Genomic DNA, 26727 nt, shown 5'->3' with positions numbered 1-26727 from the left:
CAATGGAGCATCCTTGCCCTTCGTCCTATTTGCATGTGACCATATCACACTATCAATTTGATATAGTGAGAAGTCTGTGCATGTTTGTTCGCTCTCTTCTAGATGCCATTTTCCACACAGTGTTGCCAGCCTGCAAGTCACTCCAGGCTTGAGGGTTTTATGGGCTGGAATACTGGAAAGAAACTGTTGGCTTAAAGGAGTGTAAGGAAGCACATACAAAACTTTCAGTCTATGGCTGTACTATGAATTCTGAGAACTGTAGTTTACCCATCACGGAGCTACAGGTAGCAAACTGCAGTTCTCATATTTTGGGGGGTCTCTGTGCAATGTGCTTCAAATGTATGGTGTGTACACAGTCTCAGTCATTACTCTACACGGTTCTGCATGTGTGCTGAGGACTGGCCAGGCAGGAGAAGGAGTTCGATTTAAATCGTTTCCCCCTCTTTCGTGTGAAACAAATATCAAGCGACTTTGCCCAATGGCTGCGATACTTAACACTGACAACTGATGTGGTCAAAACACTTGCTTTGTGATTTTTATCTGGGCAAGTCAGAAAGCCACCTTTAGCCTGTTTACTCACGTACCATGAATGGAAGCAGTCGTGTAATTTCCAGTTATGCAGGTAGAACTCAGCATGTATCAGGTTTCTGCGAGGTACTACTTGGATGTTTGTTTCCAGAAGGTGGTCCTTGGGGAGTGCTCTTTGGGCCCATGGAACCTTCAGTGTGAATGGGCTGGACCGTTGTCTTGTCTCAATGGACTTGATGAGAGCTAATAAACTGAAACTCAACCCAGATAAGACTGAGGCCCTGATAGTGGGTTGTTCCTTTGGCCAGATGGATGGGAGGTTGCTTGCTCTTGGTGGGGTAATGCTCCCTCTGAAGGAGCTGGAATACAGGTACTCCTGGATCCATTGCTGTCTCTTGAGGCTCAGGTGGCCTCCGTGGCACGGAATGCCTTCCATCAGCTCTGGCTGGTGGCCCAGGTTTGCCCTTATCTGGACAGGGATAGTCTTAACTACTGTTGTCTATGCTCTAGGTTAGATTACTGCATTATGTTATTTGTTGGGCTGCTTCTGAAGATGGCTTGGAAACTTTAGCTGGTGAAGAATTCAGCTGCCGGGTCGCTCACTGGGATAAGACAGCTTGAGCCTATCATGCCAATCTGACCTGATTGTACTGACTGCAAGTTAGTTTTGGGGCTTAATTCAAAGTGCTGGTTTTGACGTATAAAGCCTTAAACAGCTGAGGACCGCAATACCTCAATGCCCACCCATATGACCCGGACCCTGCAATCATCTTCTGAAGCCCTTTTTTTGTGCTGCTTCCATTAGAAGTCTAGGATGGCAGCACAAGAACGGGCCTTTTCTGCAGCGGCTCCCCACTTGTGGAATGCCCTCCTAAGGGAGGCTCGCCTGGCACCTGCATTACATATATTTCAGCATCAGGCAAAAACTTTCATCTTCTCCCAGGTCTTTGGCTAATTAAACAATCTATGGCTTAAAAGTTTTTTTTTTGGGGGGTGGGGTGGTTATTGTACAGTGGTACCTCGGGTTACATACACTTCAGGTGGCATACTCTTCAGGTTACAGACTCCGCTAACCCATAAATAGTACCTCGTGTTAAGAACTTTGCTTCAGGATGAGAACAGAAATCGTGTGGCAGCGGCGCGGCAGTAGCGGGAGGCCCCATTAGCTAAAGTAGCTTCAGATTAAGAACAGTTTCAGGTTAAGTACAGACCTCTGGAACGAATTAAGTACTTAACCCGAGGTACCACTGTATGTATTTTTGTAGTGTTATGGGTTTGTGGGCTTCCTGGGCTCCCCTTCTAATTCCTGGGTGCCAGAAACTGGATTTGGCATGTTAAAATGCAAGCCAGGAGCCAGCTTGGTAATGCACTGCTAAAGATAAACGATTAGCAGGGAACAAAGACAGGGAGATGGGCTATCAGCAGAGCAAACACACTCTGTCAGCCAGCAAATGTGTGGAGCCCCCCCCCCCAACTGTGCTCTGTGTTAGTTTGCAGAGATAAAGGCCAGTGATAGTAGAAGGTTTAAGATTATAGTTTCACCTGATGTGAGTCAGAGAAAAAGAGGTGTCCGTGTGCAAGCAGAGAGAGCTGGAGAGCTGGGATCAGGGCACAATGTGGGCTGAAAGTTTGAATCCTAGGTGGCGGCCTTGGGAGAAACAGGACCCTTTTGATGTGTATTGCTTTGAACCCCTCCATCGCAGGCTCAGGTTGTATATATGTGTAAATAAACCAAACACCATAAAGACACCACAGTCTCCACTATGCCTCATTTCCAAAGGAAACACGAACCCTGGGTAAGTGCCTGGACCCCTGGAATCTGGCAGCACTCAAAGGTCAGGGCAGCATGGAACAGTATATATATTTTTGTGGTTTTGAATTGTAACCCACCCTGTAATGCTTGGATGAAGGGTGGTACAGTATAGAATTTTAATAAACAGCAACAACAATGCAAATTCATAGAATTGCCCAAGTGTGTGTAACTTACAAGCATGTGCAACCTTTGCATTGCATTGAGTTGAGTGAGCTTATGACTTAACTTTGTGTTAGAAAGTCAACACAGAACTATGCCTTACCGCAACGGGCAAGGCAGGAGTTGGATTCAGGACCATTCTAAACCTAATACAGTCGTACCTTGGAAGTCGAACGGAATCCATTCCGGAAGTCCATTCGAAAACCAAATCACGGCTTCTGATAGGCTGCAGGAAGCTCCTGCAGCCAATCAGAAGCCGCGGAAGCACTATCAAATGTTTGGGTTCCAAAAGAACGTTCACAAACCAGAACAATCACTTCCGGGTTTGCGGCGTTCAGGAGCCAAAATGTACGAGTTCCAGGGCGTTTGACAACCAAAATGCGACTGTACAGGAGATTTCTGTGAATTATTTTTTTTTAGTCCAGTTGAGCATGATTTTAAGCTACTAGGTATCCCCCAATTGTTGGGTGGGGTGCTTGCCCTTAGTCTTCCTTTAAAAATGGAGGATGGGAAATGTTTTTCTTCTTCTTATCTACTCTCTGATAACAATTTGACCAGTCCCACCCCCCACCAGAATGTTTAAATCAGGACTAATATTTTCAATGAAGGAGGAAATGATTTGAAAATGAAGCTGGGAACATTTGTGTCAGCAGTAGAATGCATCTGTTGGGACATGGCCTTTGAACTTAGTTGAGTAGTTTTGTAGGTGCTATGAGGAATAAGGCTCTGGCACCAATTTAAGCCTTACACAAGTGGAAAGACTTAGGTTTTTTAAAACACACACAACACCCTGGGATTTGTCAGTTTCTGTTGTTCTAGCAGTAAAATATTATGAGATACAAATGAAAAGAGATGTTATCCTTTACAAAGCAAACAATTAATATTTTGTGTTGGTAATTTACTGCCCCTCTGAGAGTCTTAAATCATGAATTATGAGTTGCTTCTAACATCCGGGAGCTGGGTTCCCAAAACAGAACTGGCCTTGCATGTAACTAAAGGTCACCATTTTTTATGCCCCTGTATGTGCCCAAAGTTCCTTGGAGAGTTGAACTCTGACTGCCATTTGCAACCACTGATGGTGTATACACAACTCTGCAGAGCCTGTCAAAGCACTTATCTGTGAAATAAATTGCAAATAACTCAGCCTAGTGGAACGGTTTCTTCTTTCTCAGAGTGTTACCATGGTGCAGTCATGGTTTTGGAAACAGATTGTGCTCTTTGATTTCTGAGGGGTCAACATTGTTGTAGAAATATGTAAAATGTATGTCTATTTCTTTATGGCAGTTTGCATTATACTTCCTAACTTCTCATGACTTCCTTTTGCATAGATTGGCCAGACTACCATATGAAAAGAGAAACTTGCACTAGTGCTTATTAGGAGTAGATATGGATAAGTTGCCCAAAACTTTTAAATCCAAAAATAAAATAAAAGCCTGCCATGTTTTGTTAGAGCAAATGTAACAAGAAACACAAAGCGCCAACCAAGAGACAACAGGTTGTTGCAATTTTCCTAAACTAATATGGAACTGAGGAAATTACTCTTTGACTTTGTGTCAGTTCTGTATTTGAACTGGATAGAAAGTTGGTGTTTTTGTTATGTTGTCTGCTTGTAACAACATAAATGGAAAATACTTCTCTCTAAGGTCTGTTTCCCTGAATGTTTTGAGTGTCCCACTAACCCAACAGCACAGCTACAGTCAAATCAATGATCTGTGAAACAAATACTGTATAACATATAATACAGAGTTCAGGTACATGGTCAGTTTATTGGCATAGAGGTTATACTAACATGAGATAGCATAAAAGGCGTAGAGTTGATTTATAATAATGCAGTTTCAATATGACACATGGCACTCGCTCTGATACTCCTTTTAGAAGAGTTAAGAAACGCTGGAAGCTTGTACATTTCAGTTGGCTTTTCTTGCCAATGATAAGGTGCATAAAATATTAAATGTTTTTATTTATAAGACAAGGTTGCTAACATACCTCTAGCTTTCATATCACACCCAGTGGCGATAATGAGTTCATACGGATCAAGAGAAGCGTAGTTATCTCTAGGCAAAAGTAGGTTTCCAAGAAAGATATGGCATGTTTGCCTCAGTTAAAAAAACATTACTTAGAAATTTCAGAATACTTCATTCGTAGGACTGAGGCCCCTATGCGCATACTAACATATGCATTATTCATTATGCTGTTTCATTAGTAATTGTAAGAAGACGGTACCATAAATGATAAATCTACCATAAATGATAAATGATAAATTGTACAGTACTGACTATCTTTGTCCAGTTAATAAGCCTTTTTAGGAAATGCCCGTTCATCCATGCCAGATAAATCACAAGCTGTCAATTTTCTGAGGAATGTACAGATTCAAGATGCTTCCTTCTTCTTGCCGAAGGCGGCTCTTTACATAAATGTATACCAAATACATTTTTTGCTTTTTTCTTCAGGTCATAATTGTGCTACATGTAATACGTTTATGAGATAGTATTATTGTGCTTATGTTACTCAGTTTAAGTCCACCGCTATCTCTATGATCATTCATCGGGTCGTAAAAAATGTGTGCTAGTTTCTGCAAAATATGGCAGGAAGAACAACATCCCAATTTCCTTTTGATGCCTAATCAAAATACTTTTGACTGTTTTCAAAAGTATTAATGAGAGGCAGCAACTTGGTTTGGTAGTGTGCGTGACTATATGAATCTCCTCCTAATATTATTTAGGGTGGGGATGGGGAACATGTGACCTTCCAGGTACTACAGGACCAAAACTCCCATTATTGTTCACCAGTGGCCATTCCAGCTGGGACTGATGGGAGTCCAATAACATCTGGATAGCCATAGATCTGCCACCCCTGCTTTAGAGACAGGAGTCCTCTTTATAAGTTTTGGAAAACATGGCACTTCTTGAGAAAGCGTGTGGCCTTGTAAAACTCAAGACTCTAATAATCTTTGGAGCATGAAGGTTATAGTAGCAGCAACAGATGCATTTATTATGTGACCATACATCCTAACATGTAAAACACATGTGTTTAAGGTGTCATGGTATCTGAAATATGCAAGACTTCACATATGGGAATTAATAGAAACAGTATTGTTTAGAAGCCCCATATATAGAAACTTCTATATACTACACCTGTATATTGCAATTCTACTTTCCTAGGCTTTGTATAATGCTACGTTTAAATTTTAAAAAATGTCTGTGTTAAGGAAGAGTCTGGATTATTTGGTAAATTTATGAGAGAAGGCGTCTGCTGACTATTGTTTGTGATGTGTGCAGATTAGTGTACTGCAACTCACATGTTTAAACACATGCCTTGTTTGCACCATGGTTTAAGGGTGATGTGAACATGCTAGAATGAGCCTGAGCGAAGCCTTTCGCTCTCATATGTACCCTCTGTTTTCCTCCTGCCATGCAGAAGAAGGACTTCTCCAGCAGTTAGCTATATTCCCACAGAATCTTGGGTTGTCACATCATACCAAAAAAGAAAAGAAAAGAAAGAATGGTCATTTAAAATAATCTCTGGTTAATTAATGAAAGAAGCTTCACAACCCATGGTTTGAAAGTGGCTTGTTTTGAAAGTGACTGATACAACATTGGTATGGTTTCATCTGTGGGTTTGTAGCAAGTTGATCTACATCTCTGCAGTTCCACTATAAGTTGCATAAGCTCTTAAGAGAAAAATGCTGTACTTGATGCATGTGTGTCATATTTTGCTGTTCCCCTCTTTTTAATACATTTTTTTCTATTCTGTGTGTCTTTTCTTTAAAATATGCATACTCCTATGATCTCCATTTTTGCATAATGTCCCATTACAATTTGGAGTAGGCTGCAGTTGCCAACCGCAAAGCTTTTCTTCAAGTACAACTACCTCCAGAATACCACAGTGGTGGTATGATGGGCAAAGTATGTATCATTCTATTATTTCCCTGAATGTTCTGTAAGTGTGGCTGTGCTCTATACTGCTTTTTCTGTTATGCTTTTGAAAGCATTCTTGCCCTGGTATTTCAAAACGACGTTGAGGGCCCTTCCAGATGTACTTTCTATTGCACATGCATGACTTCCTATGCTTGTGAATCTGTCAGTATGGTCACGTACAATCCTGCTTTCAATCTTGTTTGTGCCTGCAAAAGGTTTTGGGTGGTCAAACAGCTTCACCTCCAGTCAGTGCGTATCTGGTAGTTTTATGGGTAATTTCCCATAACTTTTTATAGCACAATGTTGTGGTTTATTTTTGTCCCGCTTTGGTTGCACTTTAGTTCCTCCGGATAGCAATAATGTAGTTAGCATTGGGAAACCATCACAGAACAAATTAAAGCAGAATAAGTCCTCCACTAATGCAGTGTTATTATGTCAAGGGCATGTTGCAGAATATATCCGCAATCAAACACCCATCAGGAGGGCCCCTTGGTTATCTCTTTGATTTCAAAATAGTTTGTTGTTTAGTCAGTATTATTTAGTTTACATCTCTGCTCCTCTCTGCTTTCTTACATTAAGCTCCTAGCATGAGAGCCTCTGCTACATGACTCCTTCCCACAGTGCGTGAGAAGCCAAGGGCCAAACTTCCTCCCCATTCTGATATTGTCCCATCTTCCCCACATGACATGGGGGAGAGCTACCACCCAGGTTACCCAGTGGTAACTGCAGTGCCTCCCACACTATTGGTGTGTTGTCATATTCTTGTTTAAATGGAAAATACTAATAACATGCACAATTCTAAACTATAACTTCATTGCAGATCGGCTATTTAGGTGATTTTTTTTACCTAGTATCAAGCATGTCCTACTCCTTAATGTTACTGATTTAAATTGAAATCCTGAGCATGCTCCCACAGGCAATGCATTTAATAACTTTAAAGTCATTTTAACAAATGGTGTTTGCCCATGCTTTGCAGTTATTTCTAATGAATGGTTCCTGCCTTGTCTTTGCTGTGCAGTTATGTTTTTCCTTTATTACACTTTATGTTAATACACTGGGTAGAACATTTGAATTACAGTGTACCGCATTGTAGCTGAACGAGCTACCTTTAGTTTTCCTTCTTGGGAGAACATATTTTCTTGCATCCACATCCTACTTTTTTCAATGGAAAAGTGACCCTTTGTGCTTGAAGAAAATTCTTGTATATTTACTGCAATGGAAAAAATACATGAAAGCTTTACATTCTGTTTCCTTTACTTAGCACAAGTTAGGCTTAAGACCGGGGTATTTATATGACTGCATTCTCTTGCATGAACCTGTCCAGCAATTAAGATGGACCTCAAAGGCCTTCTTCCCTGTTGTTCCACCAACTTCAGTAAGACTGGTGGTGACCAGAGATTGGACCTTCTCAGTTGTAGCTCCCTGTTGATGGAGTCCTCTTCTCACTGAGGCTCACCTGGTACCATCTATATTCTTTTCGGCTTTGGGTAAAATTTCATTTCCCAATGCTTTTCAATATTACCTCTTAGTGCTGTTTTTAAGCTTCTGATGGACTTTTGTTTATAGTGCTGCTTTTTTGTTGTGATTACTGTGAGATGCTTCTTCTCTTACCAGGAAGCTTGGGTTAGTGGAGGGACATGGGCAGGAACATTTCTGCCCAGCTTGTAGCCACATGTTCACCAACTAAGAAGAATCAGCCTCAAAGTTAGCTGGCAATCCAGAGAAGGGAGTTGAGGGGGCAAGAGAGAGCTCAGGGGCAGAAGAGGATACAAGTGAGTGCTTTGTGAAAAAAGAGTTTATTCAACAGGAAAAAGCTATAGCCAGTACTGTATCAATATACTTATCAATAGGGGTATACAACTAAGTAGAGCAACTGTAATTGTTTGAGATAGCCTTGTGTCAGTTTTAGTTCTTAATGTTATAAAAGCAAGAGAAGCTGAGCAAAAAATAAACCAATCAATGAACTAGGGACATTGAAGCATGAAGAGTTAATGAGTTTTCCAATTCTTTTGCAAAAAGCACTATGATCCATTTTCCTCTGAGCAAAACTACCAAATTACCTAATGTGTAGTGTTTGCTCTCTGTGATTGATGTGCATGTATTATTTATCCAGTCTCCTTAGATACAGATATCTAAAACTCTAAAGTTTATTGCTATGTGGGGTTTAGGAGGTAGAGAGAAGGGGGTACAGTGCTTGAATTATAGAGGTAAGGGAAGCCTTAATGAAATCCATAACTCACTCTAGTGTTCCCATGATCAGGCTCTCGCTTTAAACAGGGACTCAGAGCTCTTATGCCTGCTGAACCCAATAAGACACTCGAACTCAAGACGCAAGGGAGAAACATGCTAAGAGGAAGGCACGCTTGGCAAATCCACACCATGATCAACTCCCGCCTGGAAACCAATGTCCCCACTGTGGAAGGACGTGTGGATCCAGAATTGGCCTCCACAGTCACTTACGGACTCATTGTTAAAACCATCTTTATGTAAGACAATATTACTCGGCTATGAGTGATCGCCAAAAAAGAATCTGAACATCGGAATAATGGTTGTGTTTATTGAGCACACCGGATCCCCCCAAAGCCCACATGATACCCTTATTCAGTCCATGTAAATCACAACTGCTTGTGTCCTGAAAATTGTTGGAAGCAATGAGCTGGCAAAAAAATTTTCACATAGGAATTGCCTTTTTTTAAATAAAAGCACCCCTTCATGTACTTCACATTTAGCACTGAATTGTGATGGTAATACGGAATGCTTATGTGAAGATGTGTCCTACTTTTCACTCTTTGGGCTCTATTCACAGGTTTTTAGCATACTCATCATTATAACTGTCATTCATTTCTAGTTTCTTCATTCAGATATTGTATAAGAATGGAAAATAGCTTCCCCACAATCTCCCCTCAGTCTCCCCCCCCTCTCTCTCTCTCTCACACACACACACAGTTTTGATGGCATCCTAATGCTCCCTGAAGTTGCAGAATAACATAACTGTGCAAGTTGTAGTTGGTAGGTGTGTCAGAACTGAACAACCATGATCTTGATAACCATTCTGTGCATTGTAAGGCATGGCTCTAATGGGACTGTAATGCATTGGCCAGCAGGTTGGGGATTTAGTGCTTAAATGTCAGTGTTTCAAAGGTTCCCTGTGTTGAACACAAACGCATCTCCCTGCTCATCAAGGAGGAGAAAAACCCTTCTCACTGTGCCCTGCTAGCTTACTTTTGAACGCTCCCACACATAATGTAACATCCCATCTGACAGTTATAACAGTCATGTTGATGTCCTATGTGACATTCCATCACGAAATGCATGTGGAATCACAACATGGCTGTTGACCCTCAGAAACAGAGGTGTCTCTGTTATTCTAAATGTTACATGATTCTTGGTTAGGTTAGCGTTTGGTTTCTTCTTTCTCAGATCATGTTTCCATTTGGAAGGGACCCTGAGGATCATCTAATTCAGTGTTTCCCAACCTTGTGCCTCCAGCTGTTTTTGAACTACAACTCCCATCATCCCTGACTAGCAAGACCAGTGGCAAGGGATGTTGGGAATTGTAGTCCAAAAACAGCTGGAGGCACACGGTTGGGAAACACTGATCTAATCCAACCCCCAGTAATGCAGGAATATGCAGCTGTTCCTTACAGGGATTGAACCTTTCACCTTGGTGTTATCAGCACCATGCTCTAACCAACCGAGCTATCCAGCTGATTTAGTACTTGGCCACAGCTGAGCACACTGAATGGATCCCAATGCGCCTTCCCTCCATGGTACCTGCAATTAAAGACTTGGGAACCCTCTTCCATCTGGTTGTGATAGTAGCACAAAAACAAAAAACCCACCCACAGACATTCCACTCTTCTGCTCAACTACCATAAGCTACCATGTTTCTAGTTATAGGGTAGTATCCAGTTAACTTTTACTCAGAGTACACCCATTACAATTAATGGACCTAACCTTGTCACATTCATTAATTTCAGAGGATCCACTATGAGTGAAAGTTAGTTGAATAACACCCATAGTATTAATTATCCAGAAACTTTATTACTAATTATTTATTTGTGTATCGCTAAATTGCCAAAGTGGCTTCTAAGTCATTTGTAAGAATAAAACCAACTGCAAAACACTAATAATTAAACTGCATAGTAAAACAATTCCATTAGTACATTAAAATAAATGTATGCAATTAGAATGTGTGATAAGGCCATTAAAATAGCAGAAAACAATTCAAACAGGTTTAGGTCAGGAGATTGGGGAAATGGTTGTCTAAGTAGGTATGTATTCAAAAGTAATTAGACATTTCCTTACCTCATTTTTAAAAACTATTTGAAATTGTTTAGCTTTACAGAAAAAGTCTTGTGTTTTTATTTCACGATAAATGCTAAACTTTTTACTCACGTCTGGGGTGGGAGAAAACCTGTGGCTCTCCAGACTCTTCTCGGTCTCAGCCAGCATGATTGATGGTCAAGGAAGATGGGAACTGTGTTCTAGCAGCATTTGAAGGGTCACAGCTTCCCGATTTCTAACTTATATGACATCTGCTATGGATGGCTGTGAAAATTGTGCTTTAATTTCAAACTGTGCACTTGAACTTTGCAAGGGGTGCAGGTGTTTCTGCTTATGTTGTTGCCTGTTGAATGCTCCTTGTTTCCTAAAGGGATGAACATAAAGAACACTTAAGACTATCATTCTTACTTTGTCCTAATAGTTTGACACTTTGTCGTCTTTTAGGCTTCAAGTGGCAATTACTACTTCATTCCGTACATTGTAACGCCATGTGCGGATTATTTTTGCTGTGAAAGTGATGCCCAGCGGAGAGCCTCTGAGTACATGCAGCCCAACTGGGACACCATCCTGGGGCCTCTGTGCGCTCCATTGATGGACAGGTTTATCAGCCTTCTCAAGGACATTCATGTCACATCATGGTAATTTTTACACACTTTCCTCTTTTAGTTATAGTAGCTTCCAGGCTTGTTGGGTATAGTATATAAAGAGCAGCAAGTAGCTCTCTCAATACCCTGGTGAATGGGTTGGTGGATAGGTCATACTTATTGATATAATGTAATTTAGTGTAAAAGGAGTTTTTGTTTTTGTTATTAAAACCTAGCAAAAGTTCTTTTGCATTTATTGAATGTGTGGTCTCCCCAGCACGCCTTCTGCAACAGAACTAATCTGCAAAATAACCAACACATATATCTCCCCTGCCTGAGGGGCGGAGTCTTAATTTGAGCTAAACTGTATGTCTCTCATGCAGCTAGGCATAGTAACTTGTGGTTATTTTCCAATATACTAACAGTACATAGAACCAGAGCTGTCAGGCCAGCCCTTGGGAGAAGAAGGGAGTAAAAATAAATGTAGTATAGATTTCAAAGCCCCTGGTTGAAATAAGATGCTTTTAGACTAGTATCCGTCAAAGTGTCTGATGTTTGTTAGTCCCACAGGACTGTAACTAAAGTCTTACTATAGCAGCTAATCTTTAACATATCTTAACAGTCATCAGCAGGAGTCATTTTGTCTTTGAGTAGTAAATGTTATTTACAAAACTCATTGCTAGTAACAGTAACAATGTGCTGATGGGTAAAAGCTAGCTTGCTAATTAGAGTGACATCAGAAGACCAGATGAAAGAGAAAGGGAATTACAAGTTACATTTCTTGGTAGATGAACTAAGTTGTGATCGTGTCTATAGTGGTAGAGTTCAAGGGTGGGGAACTGGTCCCAGCTAAGGGGGCCAGATCCAGAACCCATGCTGGATGGGTAGTCACTTTGACAGGTAGGTACAGCTGTCCACTTGTCAGTCACATCAGCATTACATTAGGTGTTTCAACTTCAAAAGAAAGAATCAGAGCCCTCTCGTAAGGATGCTCTTGATTCTTCCTTTGCAGGCACAAGTACATGAAATTATGCTGCTATATTACAGTAGGTCACGACATTAAATCAAGTTAAATTCACTTAACACTGTGCGTGCATCAGACTCATTTGTTCTTCTGTTAGGCTACTTCGCATATGATTAAGGTGTGTTTGATTTTATATCAATTTCATATTCTATATTTAGTGATCAGTGCTGGGGTTCTGAAAAGTTTACTTTTTCATTTGAAACGGATCCACTCCTTAAGTAGCCAATGATATGTAATTCCTCCCCAAATGATCTATTATTATTTATTAAGTTTGTTACTGACTGTTCACCATCAGGTCCCAGGGCTGGTTATGACAATTTAAAATTCAATATTAAAAACAGTCGGAACAAAATTCAAGAATCTGCAAGACTTTACAAACATCTTTAGGATCCTAGTTAAATTGTTACGTCCCATTTTATTCAGTGTGGTTTAGACATACCTAATTTATTTCTAATTTCACATTCTAGAGCCAAACTGATTTTTCAGAAAACAAGAGTGTAGATTCAACTTAGGTTTGTAAGGTACATTTAATCATGGCCAGGATCCAGAAGATAACATAAGCCTCCTACCTTGCTATAGGGTGAACTAGTTTTGAAACTGAAGGTAGTTTAAAAAGCAGTTTTTGATACATCACGATATAAAGTTCTGCCATTTAAAAAAGTCAGCAATGCCACTTAGTTCATGCAAGCCTTTGGTTATACTATGAAGAATCTTAGGATTCTAGCCATTGAGTGTGATAGCTTACATACTGTTATTTACTTTCATTAAGCTTTGTTCATATTTCCCCCCTTAAAATACAGCATTGATAGCAACCATAGTTGTGATTCTGTTTTGATTTAAAAAATGTGTGTGTGGTAATGGAGAGTTGGTTAGAAAAATCATACTTGCTGGTTGTATCCCTACCCTCCACAAATTCAGTGTGATTTAAGTCCTTTTTCACACCTCCTAAATCATGCATACGGTGAAACTATGCATGTTGATGTTAACTGCATGGCGGTTAAATTATAATAATCCTAGGCACATTGCAGAGGGGGATTTACACTGGTGCTGCTGTGTGTGGGGATGGCAGGTTTAACCTTTCCCTCCCCAGCCTTTTTGTCTGATGAAAATGGATCCTGTGTTCTGCTATTAGTGATTCTAAAAAACAAATTGGGGGTGTTCTGTTGCTGAGTGCAGTGCATGGACTGAAATCTCCTGCCTCCCACATGCTTTGTATCAAATTTAAAATCCTTTGATGTGGCAACAAGCCAAGCAATCAACATAATGTGTAGTTAGCTTCTGAATATGCAGAGGGACATGGGCTCACTCCTGCTTTTCTGGACTCCTACCTCTATGTTTTTACTTTAAAAACAGGTTTATTTCACAGCAATCTGTGTCACATGGGTACAGCTTTGTGGCTGGGGCCTTTGCAGTAATTTAGACTTCTTGTATCATCCTCCATTTTTTTTTACAAAAACGATGCAGAGCTCACTGTCAGGGTAGGATCAGGCACATTCCCTCCATGATTCTGTTCTTCCTGATATGTCATGTTCACATGGCCTTTAAGGTAATTAGACCTTTCTGCTCCTAATGTTTATTAATTGTTTTCAATAAAGAGATTTGGTATCCCTCTCCATATCTCCCAAGAAGGATCTCTCAGAGAAACCAAGGTTTAATGTTTTGGTAGTCACATTTCATCAGCCCTAGATAACAATTAATGTAGTAATAATGCTTTCCCTACTATGCTTAATTCCTCTAGTACATATTACAAGGAAACTCTGTTAAATGACATTAGAAAAGCTAGAGAGAAGTATCAAGGAGAAGAACTGGCAAAGGAACTGACCAGGATTAAACTTCGTATGGATAATACTGAAGTCCTCACTTCCGACATTGTAATCAACTTACTTCTGTCATATCGAGATATCCAGGTATGTTACTTTTACCATAAATACATAGTACATGTCCCCAATGTTATTTTATCAAGGTTTTACCCATTTTTTGTTTTATTTAATATTTTTTAAAGGTGATCTTAAGTTCAGAATCATTGGGTTCTACAGAATCCGGATCCATGACGACTGTGTCATTTTTGCTGATTTTCCTTAAAAATAGCACAAAAACGCTCAACAATTTTGGTCCCAACAACATGTGTGTCCTGATTTTCACTGTTTGAAATATTTCAACCCTAGATATCAGTGTTTTATTTACATTAATTTGCTGCAAATATTTCTGCCCTTTTCTGTAATATTTGTCAACAAGATATGGAAGTTGAGGAAATGAGCCACATAACTTCTTGTTATCTGACCCTGCAATCTGAGTTTAATGTGTTCATTTTACTTAGTACCCTTCAGGTTATAATTCCCCAGTAGGAGATTATGAGTAAGACTGCTTTAAAAATGTTTTCCATTGTAGTGCATGCTTGTCTTCAGCTAGAAATGCAATAATGTTTAAAGAGCAATGTCAGCCATCTAGTGGAATGGTGCAAGTGGCTTGTTAACACAGGCAAGGATGCATTCCATTCAGGATTGTGTTAGTTCATAAATTCTGGCTCCTGTAGAGTTGTGTGTGTTCCTTGTAGGCAGAGAATATATTTTTAGCAGATCTTGTCCTAGGATGAAGGGAGTATCAAGGAGATAGGCTATACATCTTTTTAAGTAGTTGTTGCTCATGGTCAGAATAAGTAAAAACCGTTTGATGAATTTTGGTTAGTAATGCTTTCCTCTTGTTACCTCTTTAAACTGCTGTTAGGACTATGATGCCATGGTGAAGCTGGTAGAAACACTGGAAATGCTCCCTACTTGTGATCTGGCTGATCAGCACAATATCAAATTTCATTATGCATTTGCACTGAATCGGTAAGATTAACTCCTGTGTGAATACATTTACAGAGAGCGGTAACTATTCCATTAGTGCAAAGGCATCTTCAACTTAAAACGGTAATTGCAACCACAGACTCAGATTTTTGTTACATGAAGGTGACCCAAACATTCCCAGTGTATTTCCACACCCAATCCATTCTACTTAAGCAGATGACTTTCCAGCCACTGCTTATGTACATAGCTGTCAACCTTCCCTTTTTTGTGGGAAATTCCCTTATTCCAGCTCCGTTTCCCACTGCTTCCCGCTGCTATCCCAGATTGTTAGATATCCCGTAGATTGTCCCCAGGACAGGTGAAGCTGCTGATCCCTTATTTTCAAATCTGAAAGTTGACCGCTATGCTTATGTATCTCTTTCCCTTTCCCCCCAGAAAATGTTTTAAATCCTCCTACAGACACTGTTGGACTAGATTCTGCTTAGTAGGCCGATAACTGAAGTATATGTAGCTTCTTATTTGAAAGCGTAAGTTTAGTGCTCTTGGAGCCATCTCTGCCACTAGAGGCCCAAGTGACTTAGGTGGCCAGGAGTGCCCTTTACAAGCTTTAGCTGCTAAGGCTACTGTGGCTGCTTCTAGACTGGAAGAGTATTGCCATCATGTTAGCATGTTAGCTGCTGGGCTAGTGCTAGGCTACAAAATCTTATACAACTAGGGAGCAGGCACCTAAAAGATCATACAAACTTAAGAGTTGGAAGGGACACAAGGGTCATCTGGTCCAACCCCTTGCAGTGCAGGAATCCCAGATAAAGCATCCATGACAGATTGCCATCCAATCTCTGCTTTAAAACCTCCAAGGAAGGAGAGTCTACCACCTCTTGTGGGAGTCTGTTCTACTGCCGAACAGCTCTTACTATCAGATTGTTTTGTCCTTCATATATTCTAAGTGATCACTGTGCTCTGCAGGAGAGGGGCTCCAGCTGACAACCAGCTCATTAGGAAGTTTGTTCCATACAGTGTAAGAACTGGGTTTTTAGTGCATGCTACGCGGGTGGCGCTGAGGGTTAAACCACTGAGCCTAGGACTTGCCGATCAGAAGGTCGGCGGTTCGAATCCCTGCAACGGGGTGAGCTCCCGTTGCTCGGTCCCTGCTCCTGCTAACCTAGCAGTTCGAAAGCACAAAGTGCAAGTAGATAAATAGGTACCACTCCGGCGGGAAGGTAAATGGCATTTCTGTGAGCTGCTCTGGTTTGCCAGAAGCGGCTTAGTCATGCTGGCCACATGACCCAGAAGCTGTACGCTGGCTCCCTCGGCCAATAAAGCGAGATGAGCGCCGCAGCCCCAGAGTTGGTCACGATTGGACCTAATGGTCAGGGGTCCCTTTACCTTTACCTTTACCCTTGCAATTTTCTCCCAGTATACAGTATATCAGACAGGTACCCTTGTTTTTGCCTTTTCAGGTACTTACTGAATATGATCTTCTTTCCACAAGCCTTTTAAGCAAGATTCTCATTCCAGTCTTAATCGGGATTAGCTTAGAAAGTGTATTTATGTATGTTTTATTGTTGATATTTTTTATTGTTAAATTGCTTTTGGGATTCATTGACTTAAAAATAATAATACAGTGAACAAACCTGTAAAAAATTAATAATTACTCTGAATTTTTTGATTTCCTTTTTTTTAAGTACTCAGTACATGCTAGGGTATATTATCACAGTACAGCTTCGTTTTAAGCCCAACCCAAGTTATTTATAATAGGCAAATTACCTAAGATTGTTTACGCCACAATATGAAAATACAGTGTGTGCTTATTTTAAACGCCAATTACTTTGTGAATGGTTTCATCATACTTATTATAGGCTCAGCTGTCCTGCATTTTCATTACTGTGCAATATAGCACAGAGGTCATGTTTATAAATGATAACTTGGATAGTAAACTGCTGGTGACAGGTGCTTCAAGGCTGAAGTCATAACCTAATATTGTCAGTACATGAACATGATGAAGGATGGCCAGAGTCAATGCCAGGACTGACAACAGGCGCCCTTTAAGCCAACACCTCAAACTTTTCCAATAACAAAAGGTGTTGAGTAGTAAGAGAGAAGAAACAACTTTTGGTGCACCATAATAGATCAAGATTTTTTAAAAATCCCATAAGGGAAGCCAAATTCTTCCTATAAAGGAAGCCAAACAAGGTTCCTGTGATCATGTTGTTTCGGAGATACTTCTCAGAGCTTCTAAACAATGTGCACATGCGTAATGTATGGTATAGGCTGGGATCTAAAGCCTACTTTGGGCATGCTCAGTGACTTGTATGCAATTTTTATAATATTTTTAACTCTTCTGACAACATGAGTTCAGGAAGAACTCAGTCACCTTTTGAGAGTAGATAAATAGCTATCTTCTTTTTAAATTTCAGCTGTATTCCATGCTGTTCCAAAACTAATCTTGGTGCATACCTTTCTTCTCCTGGTAACACAGGCTTTGAGTTTTATTTTTGTATCATTCATAATAAGCAAGGAATAGGTAAAGTTACTGCTTTTGTGCACCGGTTTCATAGCCATCCAAATAAAGTTGAGGCAGCATTCCAAAAAATGGGTAGTTAGTTCACGTAAAAGGTGGAACCTCTTTAAAGAGTTCCAATATTTTGTATGAGAGAAGCACACAAGTAATGGATCACAGAGTAGTGAGGGAGTTGTAGCTCCCCATGCAAAATCAGTCTCACAGCTTTTACCTTTTGTTGTCTCTCATATGCAACTCTTTAACAGCTGCAGCTAGTTGACTTGTGTCCAGCCCAGAGGCTAGATAAGACTGCTGCTGCAGTGGATAAGTGGCTGACACAGGATAAGTGTCTTTTAATTTTGCCTTTGGTGTCTTCTCTTCAGGGTCACCCGACTAACCACTTCCCTCTTTAATGTTGTATTATTGAATTTATTGTCCAGTAGGATAAAGTGAGTGATGTATTACAGTATTGGGTGGTAACTGGAATTGTGTTTTTGCTGTTGAGAGTGGGATTCTATGTTCTAACTTTTTTGTGTTTTATAATTTTGCTTAATAACAATAAGTATGAGAGACTGAAATGGCAGAGAGTAAGGCCCTATCTGGGTGGGAGAGAGGGAGGGTGTGGTTATGCAGCTGTGTGTTTGGCACTGTGTTGCTTTAGATGGTGGTGTGTACTAGTGAGGTTACTCTGGCATGGAGCATGTGTGCAGCCTCTATTTCAATTATTTTGTTCTGCTGCCAATGCTGTTGTTTTGCATAGTTCTCTTCATTTTTTGGTATTTGATTCCTCCCCCCCCCCCCGGTATTTTTTTAATGTTTAAGAGAATATTTTGTTTCTCCTGCTAATCAAGCTGCTTTAAATGTGTAATCATTGATATTGACAGCGTATGACAACAAAGTACATCACTGTAGGGAAAAGTATTTGTGTGTTTGGGCAGTATACTGTATCCAGTATTAAAGCTATCATAACAAGAATTGCCTTGTCGGTTGAAAATTGCATCATGTCTGAATTTATCATTGAAAGGAATTATTCTGCTTGCTTAAGCATAGCAAGCTTTGTGCTGCAATGTTTGCTTCTGAATATTTTCAAATAAAACACAGCATAGGTAATTTGTAAATAGTGTGGTTGCATTTCATGTACTAATACTGTATGATAAATGTTTACAGCTGGTAATATTTTCCAGCCAGAACTGAATTTTGTTTCATTTTGGGTAGATAATTGAAAGTGCCACCTGCTGTCGCCGATGCAATACATAGTGGTCCTGGTCCTAGCCTCTAGAGCAGGAGAAAACAAGCATGCTCCATCTTCCATATGACAACCCTTCAGATATTTGAAGATGGATATCATATCCCCTCCCAGTCTCCTCTTTTACGGGCTAAACATACCTAGCTCCCTCAACAGGGAGTCTTAGTTTCCAGACCTTTGATCATCTTCATTTCTCTCCCACGTTCCAGCATGTGAATATCCTCCTTAAATTGCGGTGCCCAGAACCAGACACAGTACTCCAGGTGTGGTCTCACCAAGGCAGAATAGAGAGAGATTATTACTTCCCTTGATTGGAACACTATTCTTCTGTTGATGCAGCCTTTTTTGCTGCTGCATCACACTGTTGTGGTCCACCGAGACTCCTAGATCCTTTTCACATGTACTATTAGCAAGCCATGTGTCCTCAATCTTATATTTGTGCAGCTGGTTCTTCCCGTCTAAGTGTACAACCTGACAAACTAACCTCAGACTAATCATTCTGTTAGTTTGAATATAGCTGCTACTCATCTGACTTCTGGCAATTCAGGATGGCAGAGGACATGATTTTAGAAGACTTATCAGTGTATAGAGGAAAAGAGCAGAGACAGAATGTACACTGTAGTTGCATATCTTTTGCGTAAAATCTATCCAGAATGTCACATCTAGAGCTCTGGAAAGCTCCAACAGAAATTCTATACACAGTTTCATACTAAGGTTGCCTAGTGAAATTATTGTGTGTATTTAGTGTAGGAGTCACCAATCTTTTTTCACCTGAGGGGACATTTGGATTTTTGTTTCTACCTACTCTGGCCACTTCTCTTCCCTCTTCCTTGATCTGCTTTCCCTCAGCCCCTAGGACAGAAAGAATATGTGCACACACTTCATCTTTAAGAGGATTTTGATAAAAGTCAGATCCAGGAGAATTAATATGAGCCTTGAAATGCACATAGGGCTGGAAGAGGCAGTGGGAAAAAGCATCATTCTTCCAACTTCCTTTTCCATCTTTTATATGTTTTATGAGAAAGAGAGAGAAATAACTACTCTCATTACAAAGGAGGCAGTGCATGAGTGCTGAGAGTTCAGAGGCTTTGTGGGCACCAGGGGAGACCATTGTGCTCATAGGCACCACATTGGCAAATCCCAGTTTAGTGCATATTGACAGAGTTATAAATTGTGTTAGGTACAAATATATGGTTCTTTGTACAAGCTTATTCATGTGATTTTCTGTCTGAATTTCAGAAGAAACAACACAGGTGACCGGGGGAAGGCACTGCAAGTGATGCTGCAGGTCTTGCAGACATGTGATCGCCCAGCACCTGACATGTTCTGCTTGTGTGGGAGAATCTACAAGGACATTTTCCTTGATTCGGACTGTAAAGACACCAGCAGCCGGGACACAGCCATTGAATGGTAAGAGGAGTGGCAATGTGTTTACCGTATCTGTGTAATTATGAAATGGAAAGCAAAGTACTTCACATGGAATACCAAGTTCCTTACCAGCCTCCTGTTGGATGGGAGTTAAGAATAGGCCCTTTCATTATCTAGATATTATCTTCAAACTATGCAATTCTTACCATTTTAGTATTCTGTTACATCTTATTACAGTCTTCCAGAAGTAGAGTTGCAATGAGGAGGAAGCTACTGTTTTGAAATTTCAGACTATGGTCAGAGCATATTTAGAGGGGAGATAAGACTATCTATAAATTCTTGTTGATGCATTTGTGGTTGGAGAGAAGATCATAAACATAATTCTCATAAAGAAAGTTTTTTGAAAGAGATTCTTTTTTGAACAGGAAAGAGAAAATCTATTATTTATTGGACGATAGGTATCAAGATACTGGGTTAGATCCAATGGAGCACTTGTGGGTATTCACCCATGCAACAGGGCTTCATCTTCCTCTCCTCTACCATGTGTTCTCAAAGTCTGATCTGGAGTGGGGAAGAAGAGAAACAGGAAGTTCCATTGCATAAGTGGATTCTGTTGTGCAAGCAGGTGGATATTTTTAGATGTTGCCCATGACATATAACGTTTCTGTGTTTGCTCTAGCTGCCCAATGGATTTATCACACAAAATGAGATCCAGTGTGCTGAATGTATTTTTCAATTTGATTTTCTGTGTTTTTGTGATGACTAAGTTTTAGCAAATAAATTTAACTGACCTGGCTGACTTTAAAGCTGTTTAGACTACTGGTCACCACGACTTTTGATGGCAGTGAATTCCATAAATTAACCATCTGTTACATGAAAAAAGAACATCCTTTTATCTGTCATCCTGAATCTGCTGCTAATCAGGTTCACCAGCTAACCCCGAGTTCTCATGTTGTGGGAGAGGGAAGAAAATTAAATCCCAATTAAATCATGAGCTCCTGTCTTTCTAGATAAGATTAATTGGAACAACAACAACAACAACAACAAAAAGAAATCCATTCACATTTCCATAGTTTGCAACAATGGCTGGCATGCCTTCTTTATTGTGATCTGAGAAACTTCAAATGTTTTTCTTTGGAAGTATCTTCTCCAGTTTGTTAAATCTTGTCTCTGCAGGTATCGTAAAGGGTTTGAGCTCCAGTCAACTCTGTATTCTGGGATTAACCTTGCAGTCTTGCTGATTGTTGCAGGGCAGCAGTTTGAAACCTCCATGGAACTAAGGAAAATAGGTGAACAACACAAAAACTTGTTGCAGCAGTAGTAGGGTTATTAATTATTGTCAGATACATAAAGGTTTGGATCCAAAGGTCCAATTGAATGAAGGAAATTTCCAGTTGTGGAGCTGGACCTTTGGATCCATTGTTCTGAATTGAAGTTGCAGTGAATTCTGTATTTAAGAATAGTAGTTTTAGCCCACTGTGAAGCATGTCACAAATGTTTTGCCATCAGTTGTAAGCACCTGTTCCTAGAATGAACTTCTGCAAGGGCAGTGGTCCATGACTAGTATCTTTGACCATATGAAGAATGCAATTTATTTCCCACCAATGACATTTAGGCCATATTCACTCCATACATTTAAAGCATTATCATACCACCTTTAAACAGCCATTGCTTCTCCCAAAGAATTCTGGGAGCTGTAGTCTGTTAAGCATGATGAGAATTGTTAGGAGATGCTCATTCCCTTTCCAGAGTTACAATTCCCAGAATGGTTCAACAGTCCCTCTTCAGAGGGAACTCTGGAAACTGTAGCTATGAGAGGGGAATAGAGGGTCTCCTAACAGCTCTCAGCACCCTTAACAAACCACCGTTTCCAGAATTCTTTGGAGGAAGCCATGACTGTTTAAAGTATATCATAGTGTTTTAAATGTACGGCATGAATGTGTCCTTTAATGTGTCCCTTTGTGTAGTTTTTCTCTACCTAATACTCTTAGAGGTTATACTTCCCATGATTACCAACACACATTATCATCTTTACAGTCTTTGGGGTTCATTGTGTTCCCTTGTAACATACTGTTTTTATGTGAATTTGTCAAGGTGTGCGATTGAACAGTTTGTTGGGAAGAAAAGGGAGTTTGGAAAAAATGAACAATTACTGGGATGTCGGGCAGTTCTTCAGTGTAAGCATGTTGGCCAATGACATTGGTAAAGCGGTGCAAGCAGCAGAGAGGTTGTTTAAACTGAAACCACCCATTTGGTATGTATCATCACATATTACAATTTGCGTAGTTGCATCTCCTGCTCTCTGCTCTCTGCCCTCACCCCCACACCCCATTGGACTTCATTAAGTTCTCCAGTGCTCCATGCACCATCACCATTCTTTGCATGATGATTAAATAACTATGTTTTCATTTTCAGGACTTCTGATTTTCAAGTAGACTTCTAATATTCTAGCAAAGGCTTGTTGTGTCATTAACTTAGAGTAAATAATGTTGTTCTTGGTTGTTTACTTATTGATTGTATGCATGTGTTTCAGGTATTTGAAGTCATTGGTTCAGAACCTGATGTTAATACAGCGGTTCAAGAAACTCACCATAGAACATTCTCCTAGACAAGAGAGACTGAACTTCTGGTTAGATATCATTTTTGAGGCAACTAAAGAAACAACTAATGGCTTGAGATTCCCAGTAAGTCTCTGTAATGCGCAGAGCTTATATATCTGGTTGATTTGGACTAAAATCCTGTATACACTTGCCTAGGAGCAAGCCCAGTTAAACTAATCCGGGTTTACTTTTGAGTAGACAGGCTTAGAATTTCACTATTAGTAACAGAAAACTGTGGCCTGATGTTAGGAGCTACCATGTGAACTAGAATCAAGTGACAAGTAAATCTGCCCAAGCTGTATGTAGTGTTTTCTGCCAAGCAGGTCAGAGCTGGCATGTCCTGTTTGGTAGGGAGTGGACCTCGGTGGCAGTTATTGCTTGCTGTTTTTGCTGCTAATCTGTAGGGGTGGCCAGGTAGAAGTGGGAAACTTTCTAAGGTAAAAATGTGTTCTGTAATTGTATCACTATGTAATTCATTGTCATTTAAAAAAATAAAACAACAGCAATACACAAGTGGCTTGAGCATAAATGGATGTTTGATACAAGTCTAATGAATAAAATAAAATAATATACAAGAAGGAAAGAGTGCAAGAAATTGTATGAGACCTGATTAAATAAATAGTTTGATCCACAGCCAAGAAAAAAATGCAGTGTTAATTGTGAACAAATTTTCAGCACGCTTTCAATGGGAGTTACTCCCTAGTTCAGGTGTAACTAACATTGTGTCCTCCAGGAGTTGTTGGACTACAACTTCCACCATCTCTGGCTATTGGCTATGCTGGTTAGGATGGATGCGACTTGTATTGCACAATGTCTGAAGACTGCCATGTTGGCTACTCCTGCCTTTTAGGATAACAGCCTTATAATTAGCATTCCAATGCTGTAAGGATGTGTCACTGATCTAGTTAGGTTTCACTGAAATGTGTGTGCTTCGTTTAGGTACTGGTGATAGAGCCAACTAAGGTATACCAGCCTGCGTATGTTTCAATCAACAATGAAGCGGAAGAAAGAACTGTTTCCCTTTGGCACGTGTCTCCGACAGAAGTGGTAAGACCAATGGTGAATTTCTTCTTTCTCTCTAGAAATTCTGATCACCACTTCTTGGCTTCTTTGTATACAACTCTTTTTTTTAAAGAGGCTTCACAAAAGTGTCACACAATGCACATAAGTATCTTCTTTGTCCCGTAGATGGAAAAACTGAGGTACTAATAACAGGGAGCCAGCCTTAAGCCCCAGGGAAATGAATTATCATACAAACTTTTTCGTCTGTTCAGCATGAAAGCACGAGGGCACAAAGCATGAGAGAGATCACGTGTGAGCACATGCAGGCACGAACACTCCACCTCTAGCCTTCCTGTGTCAAATGGGAAGATCTGAAGGAGGCTTGTAAGCCAATTCAGCTGAATGTGCTTGGAAGCCTCCCTGTGATTGGGCAGGTTAGGGGTATAGTGGGAGTGCGGGGTATTTGCACACCTGGTTTCCGTACACTTCATACTACCATGCTTTTGGGTTGAAAGCCTGAACAGCTATACAGAATTAGATACAGTGGTACCTCGGGTTACATACGCTTCAGGTTACAGACTCCGCTAACCCAGAAATACTGCTTCAGGTTAAGAACTTTGCTTCAAGATGAGAACAGAGATCGTGCTCCAGCAGCGCGGCGGCAGCAAGAGGCCCCATTAGCTAAAGTGGTACCTCAGGTTAAGAACAGTTTCAGGTTAAGTATGGACCTCCGGAACAAATTAAGTACTTAACCCGAGGTACCACTGTATATGATGTTTTAAACTTATGCTCTTTGATTTATTTTATTACAGTATCACACATCCCATTGAGAACTTATGAAATCTGGGGTGCTCATAAAAAGTCTGATACCAAAATTCTCATTAGGATAAACCAGCTTTGTGGGGGGTGGGGAGAGAATGTGTTTCATTCTTAGATCTACAGCAGGAAAATAGGAGGACTGTGAATTGGTTTCAATGATTTAGCCCTTCGCTTTCAAGTTACGAAAATGCTAGGTTTTGTACAAATGATACACTCAGTATGACGCAGTACATGACATGAATATTCTTCAGTGCTAATGTAACACTGCTTCTCAACCCACTCTGTCCAGGAGTCACAGCTGCTAAGCCACAAAATCCTGCAATCAAATCGTCCTTATTTTTGCTCTAGCTAATGTACATATTTGCTTATCAGTGAACCAAGGACTGTGGATCAGATCATCTGAGCATCCTTCTCAGATATATGGCCATACATGAGAAGCCAATAGGTAGCCCTGTAGACAGTTTAGGTAAGCATTTCTGCAAGCTTGCCGCAGCATACTTCATGACTTTGTGATTATTCTTTCTGACATGGATTGAAGGAGCTACACACACACCCCACCCCTTTCAGGGGAATGTTTGGATTCACTGAGCCTAGCCATTTCCACAAATTAAGGCATAATGCCATTAGGATGGACATCAGACTTTCAATTGAAAGGAAATTCATAGTGTCATGAAATTTAGGAAGTCCATTTTCGTTCTGCAATGGCAAGGAGTAACATGTTGCTGTTGGGGCCTAGTGTTGTGTCCCTTCTTTATCTTGCTACTTTTTTTGGGGGGGGGGGTAGTAGCAGCCTTGCTAATATTGCTGTATGCTGCCTCAAAGCAAAATATTGGTGCCCAAAGACTGAGATCATCCTTGTGATGTGATGATAATGGTTTGTAATCTTGCTTTGAAACAATCTGTGTTCTTACCCATTTGCAGAAACAGATTCATGAGTGGAATTTTACAGCTTCTTCTATTAGAGGAATAAGGTTGGTGTCCTTGAAATGGTTTTATTTTTGTTTTACTTACATGCCTCATTTTGCCTTTGGGATATGTGAGGAATGTATATGTGTTTTCCCAGCAATGCTAGCAAACGATGTAGTTTGGGTATCCTTTATATCCCACCCAACTCCCCAGATGTGAAAGCTATTTCCTTGAAGTATAGTTTAAATATTCCTTAGTTCTTTATCCCTAAAGAATCCTTTACAAGACAGATGGTTGCTGCTTCATGTCTGGCAAAGGGAAAGGCACTCCACAATAAAAGAACAATAGTATAGAATGCCCATTTTTTTGGCAGGGTTGTCCCTATAGTGTAAGGTGTGATGCCACAGGTAGACTTTCCCCTAAGGTTGCCATATTTTGAAGAGCAAAAAAGAGGACACTTTTGTGTGCCGTGTCATGTGATCCGTTATGTGGGGTGGGGCTTACCTCTATTTTACCCTCTATTTTATTCAAGTTGGCACACCTGTCTGGGGTACTTTAGTTGAGATTCCTGCATTGATGCGGGTTGGACTAAATGACCCTCCAGGACCCCATCTAACTCTAAAGTTCAATGATCAATGAACCCTGTTTCTTTAAATGAGCTTCATTATTTTATTGTTGGTTGTTTTATTTGATTAATTCCATTAGGGCCCTGTTTTGCGACTGAAAATTAGGTTAATACATTTTTATAGAAAATAAAATAGGTTGTCTTCCTTAAGTCATATGTACATTCTAATGCTAATTCTTGGGGAGAGTAAAGAAGATAGCTTTTTTTTCTTGTGATTTTCCTATGCTTTCAGTTTACATGAAGGACTTTACCCCTCTTTTGTAGTACTAAGCAGGAGGCATCTTAAATATTTTTTCATAATGTGCAGGCTCTGTAATATAGTTTAGTCATTGCTCAGCATAGTAGCTTGGATATTTTGCTTCTTGTCTTCCTCCCCCCTCCTCCGTTGAATTGATATTTTCATGGTCTTTTAATGGCACCACTTTCAAATAACATGTTCCTTATATTGCTGAAGTTACACCATTGAAAGATGTAGTGTGAGAAAGTGAGTTTAATCTTTCTCTCCACGTACATTTCTCTACAGAATATTATATTTAGATTGGCAAATTGGAAACTGGATG

The 26727-nt window shown here is 40.2% G+C and overlaps 1 protein-coding gene across 3 annotated transcripts in view; it reads left to right on the top strand.

The window, feature by feature from the left end:
* MAP3K15 (mitogen-activated protein kinase kinase kinase 15) overlaps positions 1 to 26727 on the top strand; it is a 63853-nt gene that overhangs the window by 14441 nt on the left and 22685 nt on the right. Inside the window, exons 4-13 of one of the 3 annotated variants that reach the window (XM_083612244.1) lie at positions 6328 to 6405; positions 11149 to 11342; positions 14051 to 14219; positions 15037 to 15143; positions 20087 to 20257; positions 21392 to 21504; positions 22310 to 22469; positions 22749 to 22899; positions 23755 to 23862; positions 25558 to 25607. In XM_083612244.1, coding sequence (XP_083468370.1) covers positions 6328 to 6405; positions 11149 to 11342; positions 14051 to 14219; positions 15037 to 15143; positions 20087 to 20257; positions 21392 to 21504; positions 22310 to 22469; positions 22749 to 22899; positions 23755 to 23862; positions 25558 to 25607 — 1301 coding nt within the window. Of the gene's footprint in view, positions 1 to 6327; positions 6406 to 10154; positions 10188 to 11148; positions 11343 to 14050; positions 14220 to 15036; positions 15144 to 20086; positions 20258 to 21391; positions 21505 to 22309; positions 22470 to 22748; positions 22900 to 23754; positions 23863 to 25557; positions 25608 to 26727 lie in introns of those variants that run through there. The other 2 variants (XM_083612246.1, XM_083612245.1) reach the window with 2 other exon arrangements.

The sequence above is a fragment of the Podarcis filfolensis genome (assembly GCF_964270895.1).
Source record: "Podarcis filfolensis genome assembly, chromosome: 4".
NCBI classification, from domain to species: Eukaryota; Metazoa; Chordata; class Lepidosauria; order Squamata; family Lacertidae; genus Podarcis; species Podarcis filfolensis.
The sequence above is the reverse complement of the archived record's forward strand: the minus strand, read 5'-3'. Positions and strand labels throughout refer to the sequence as shown.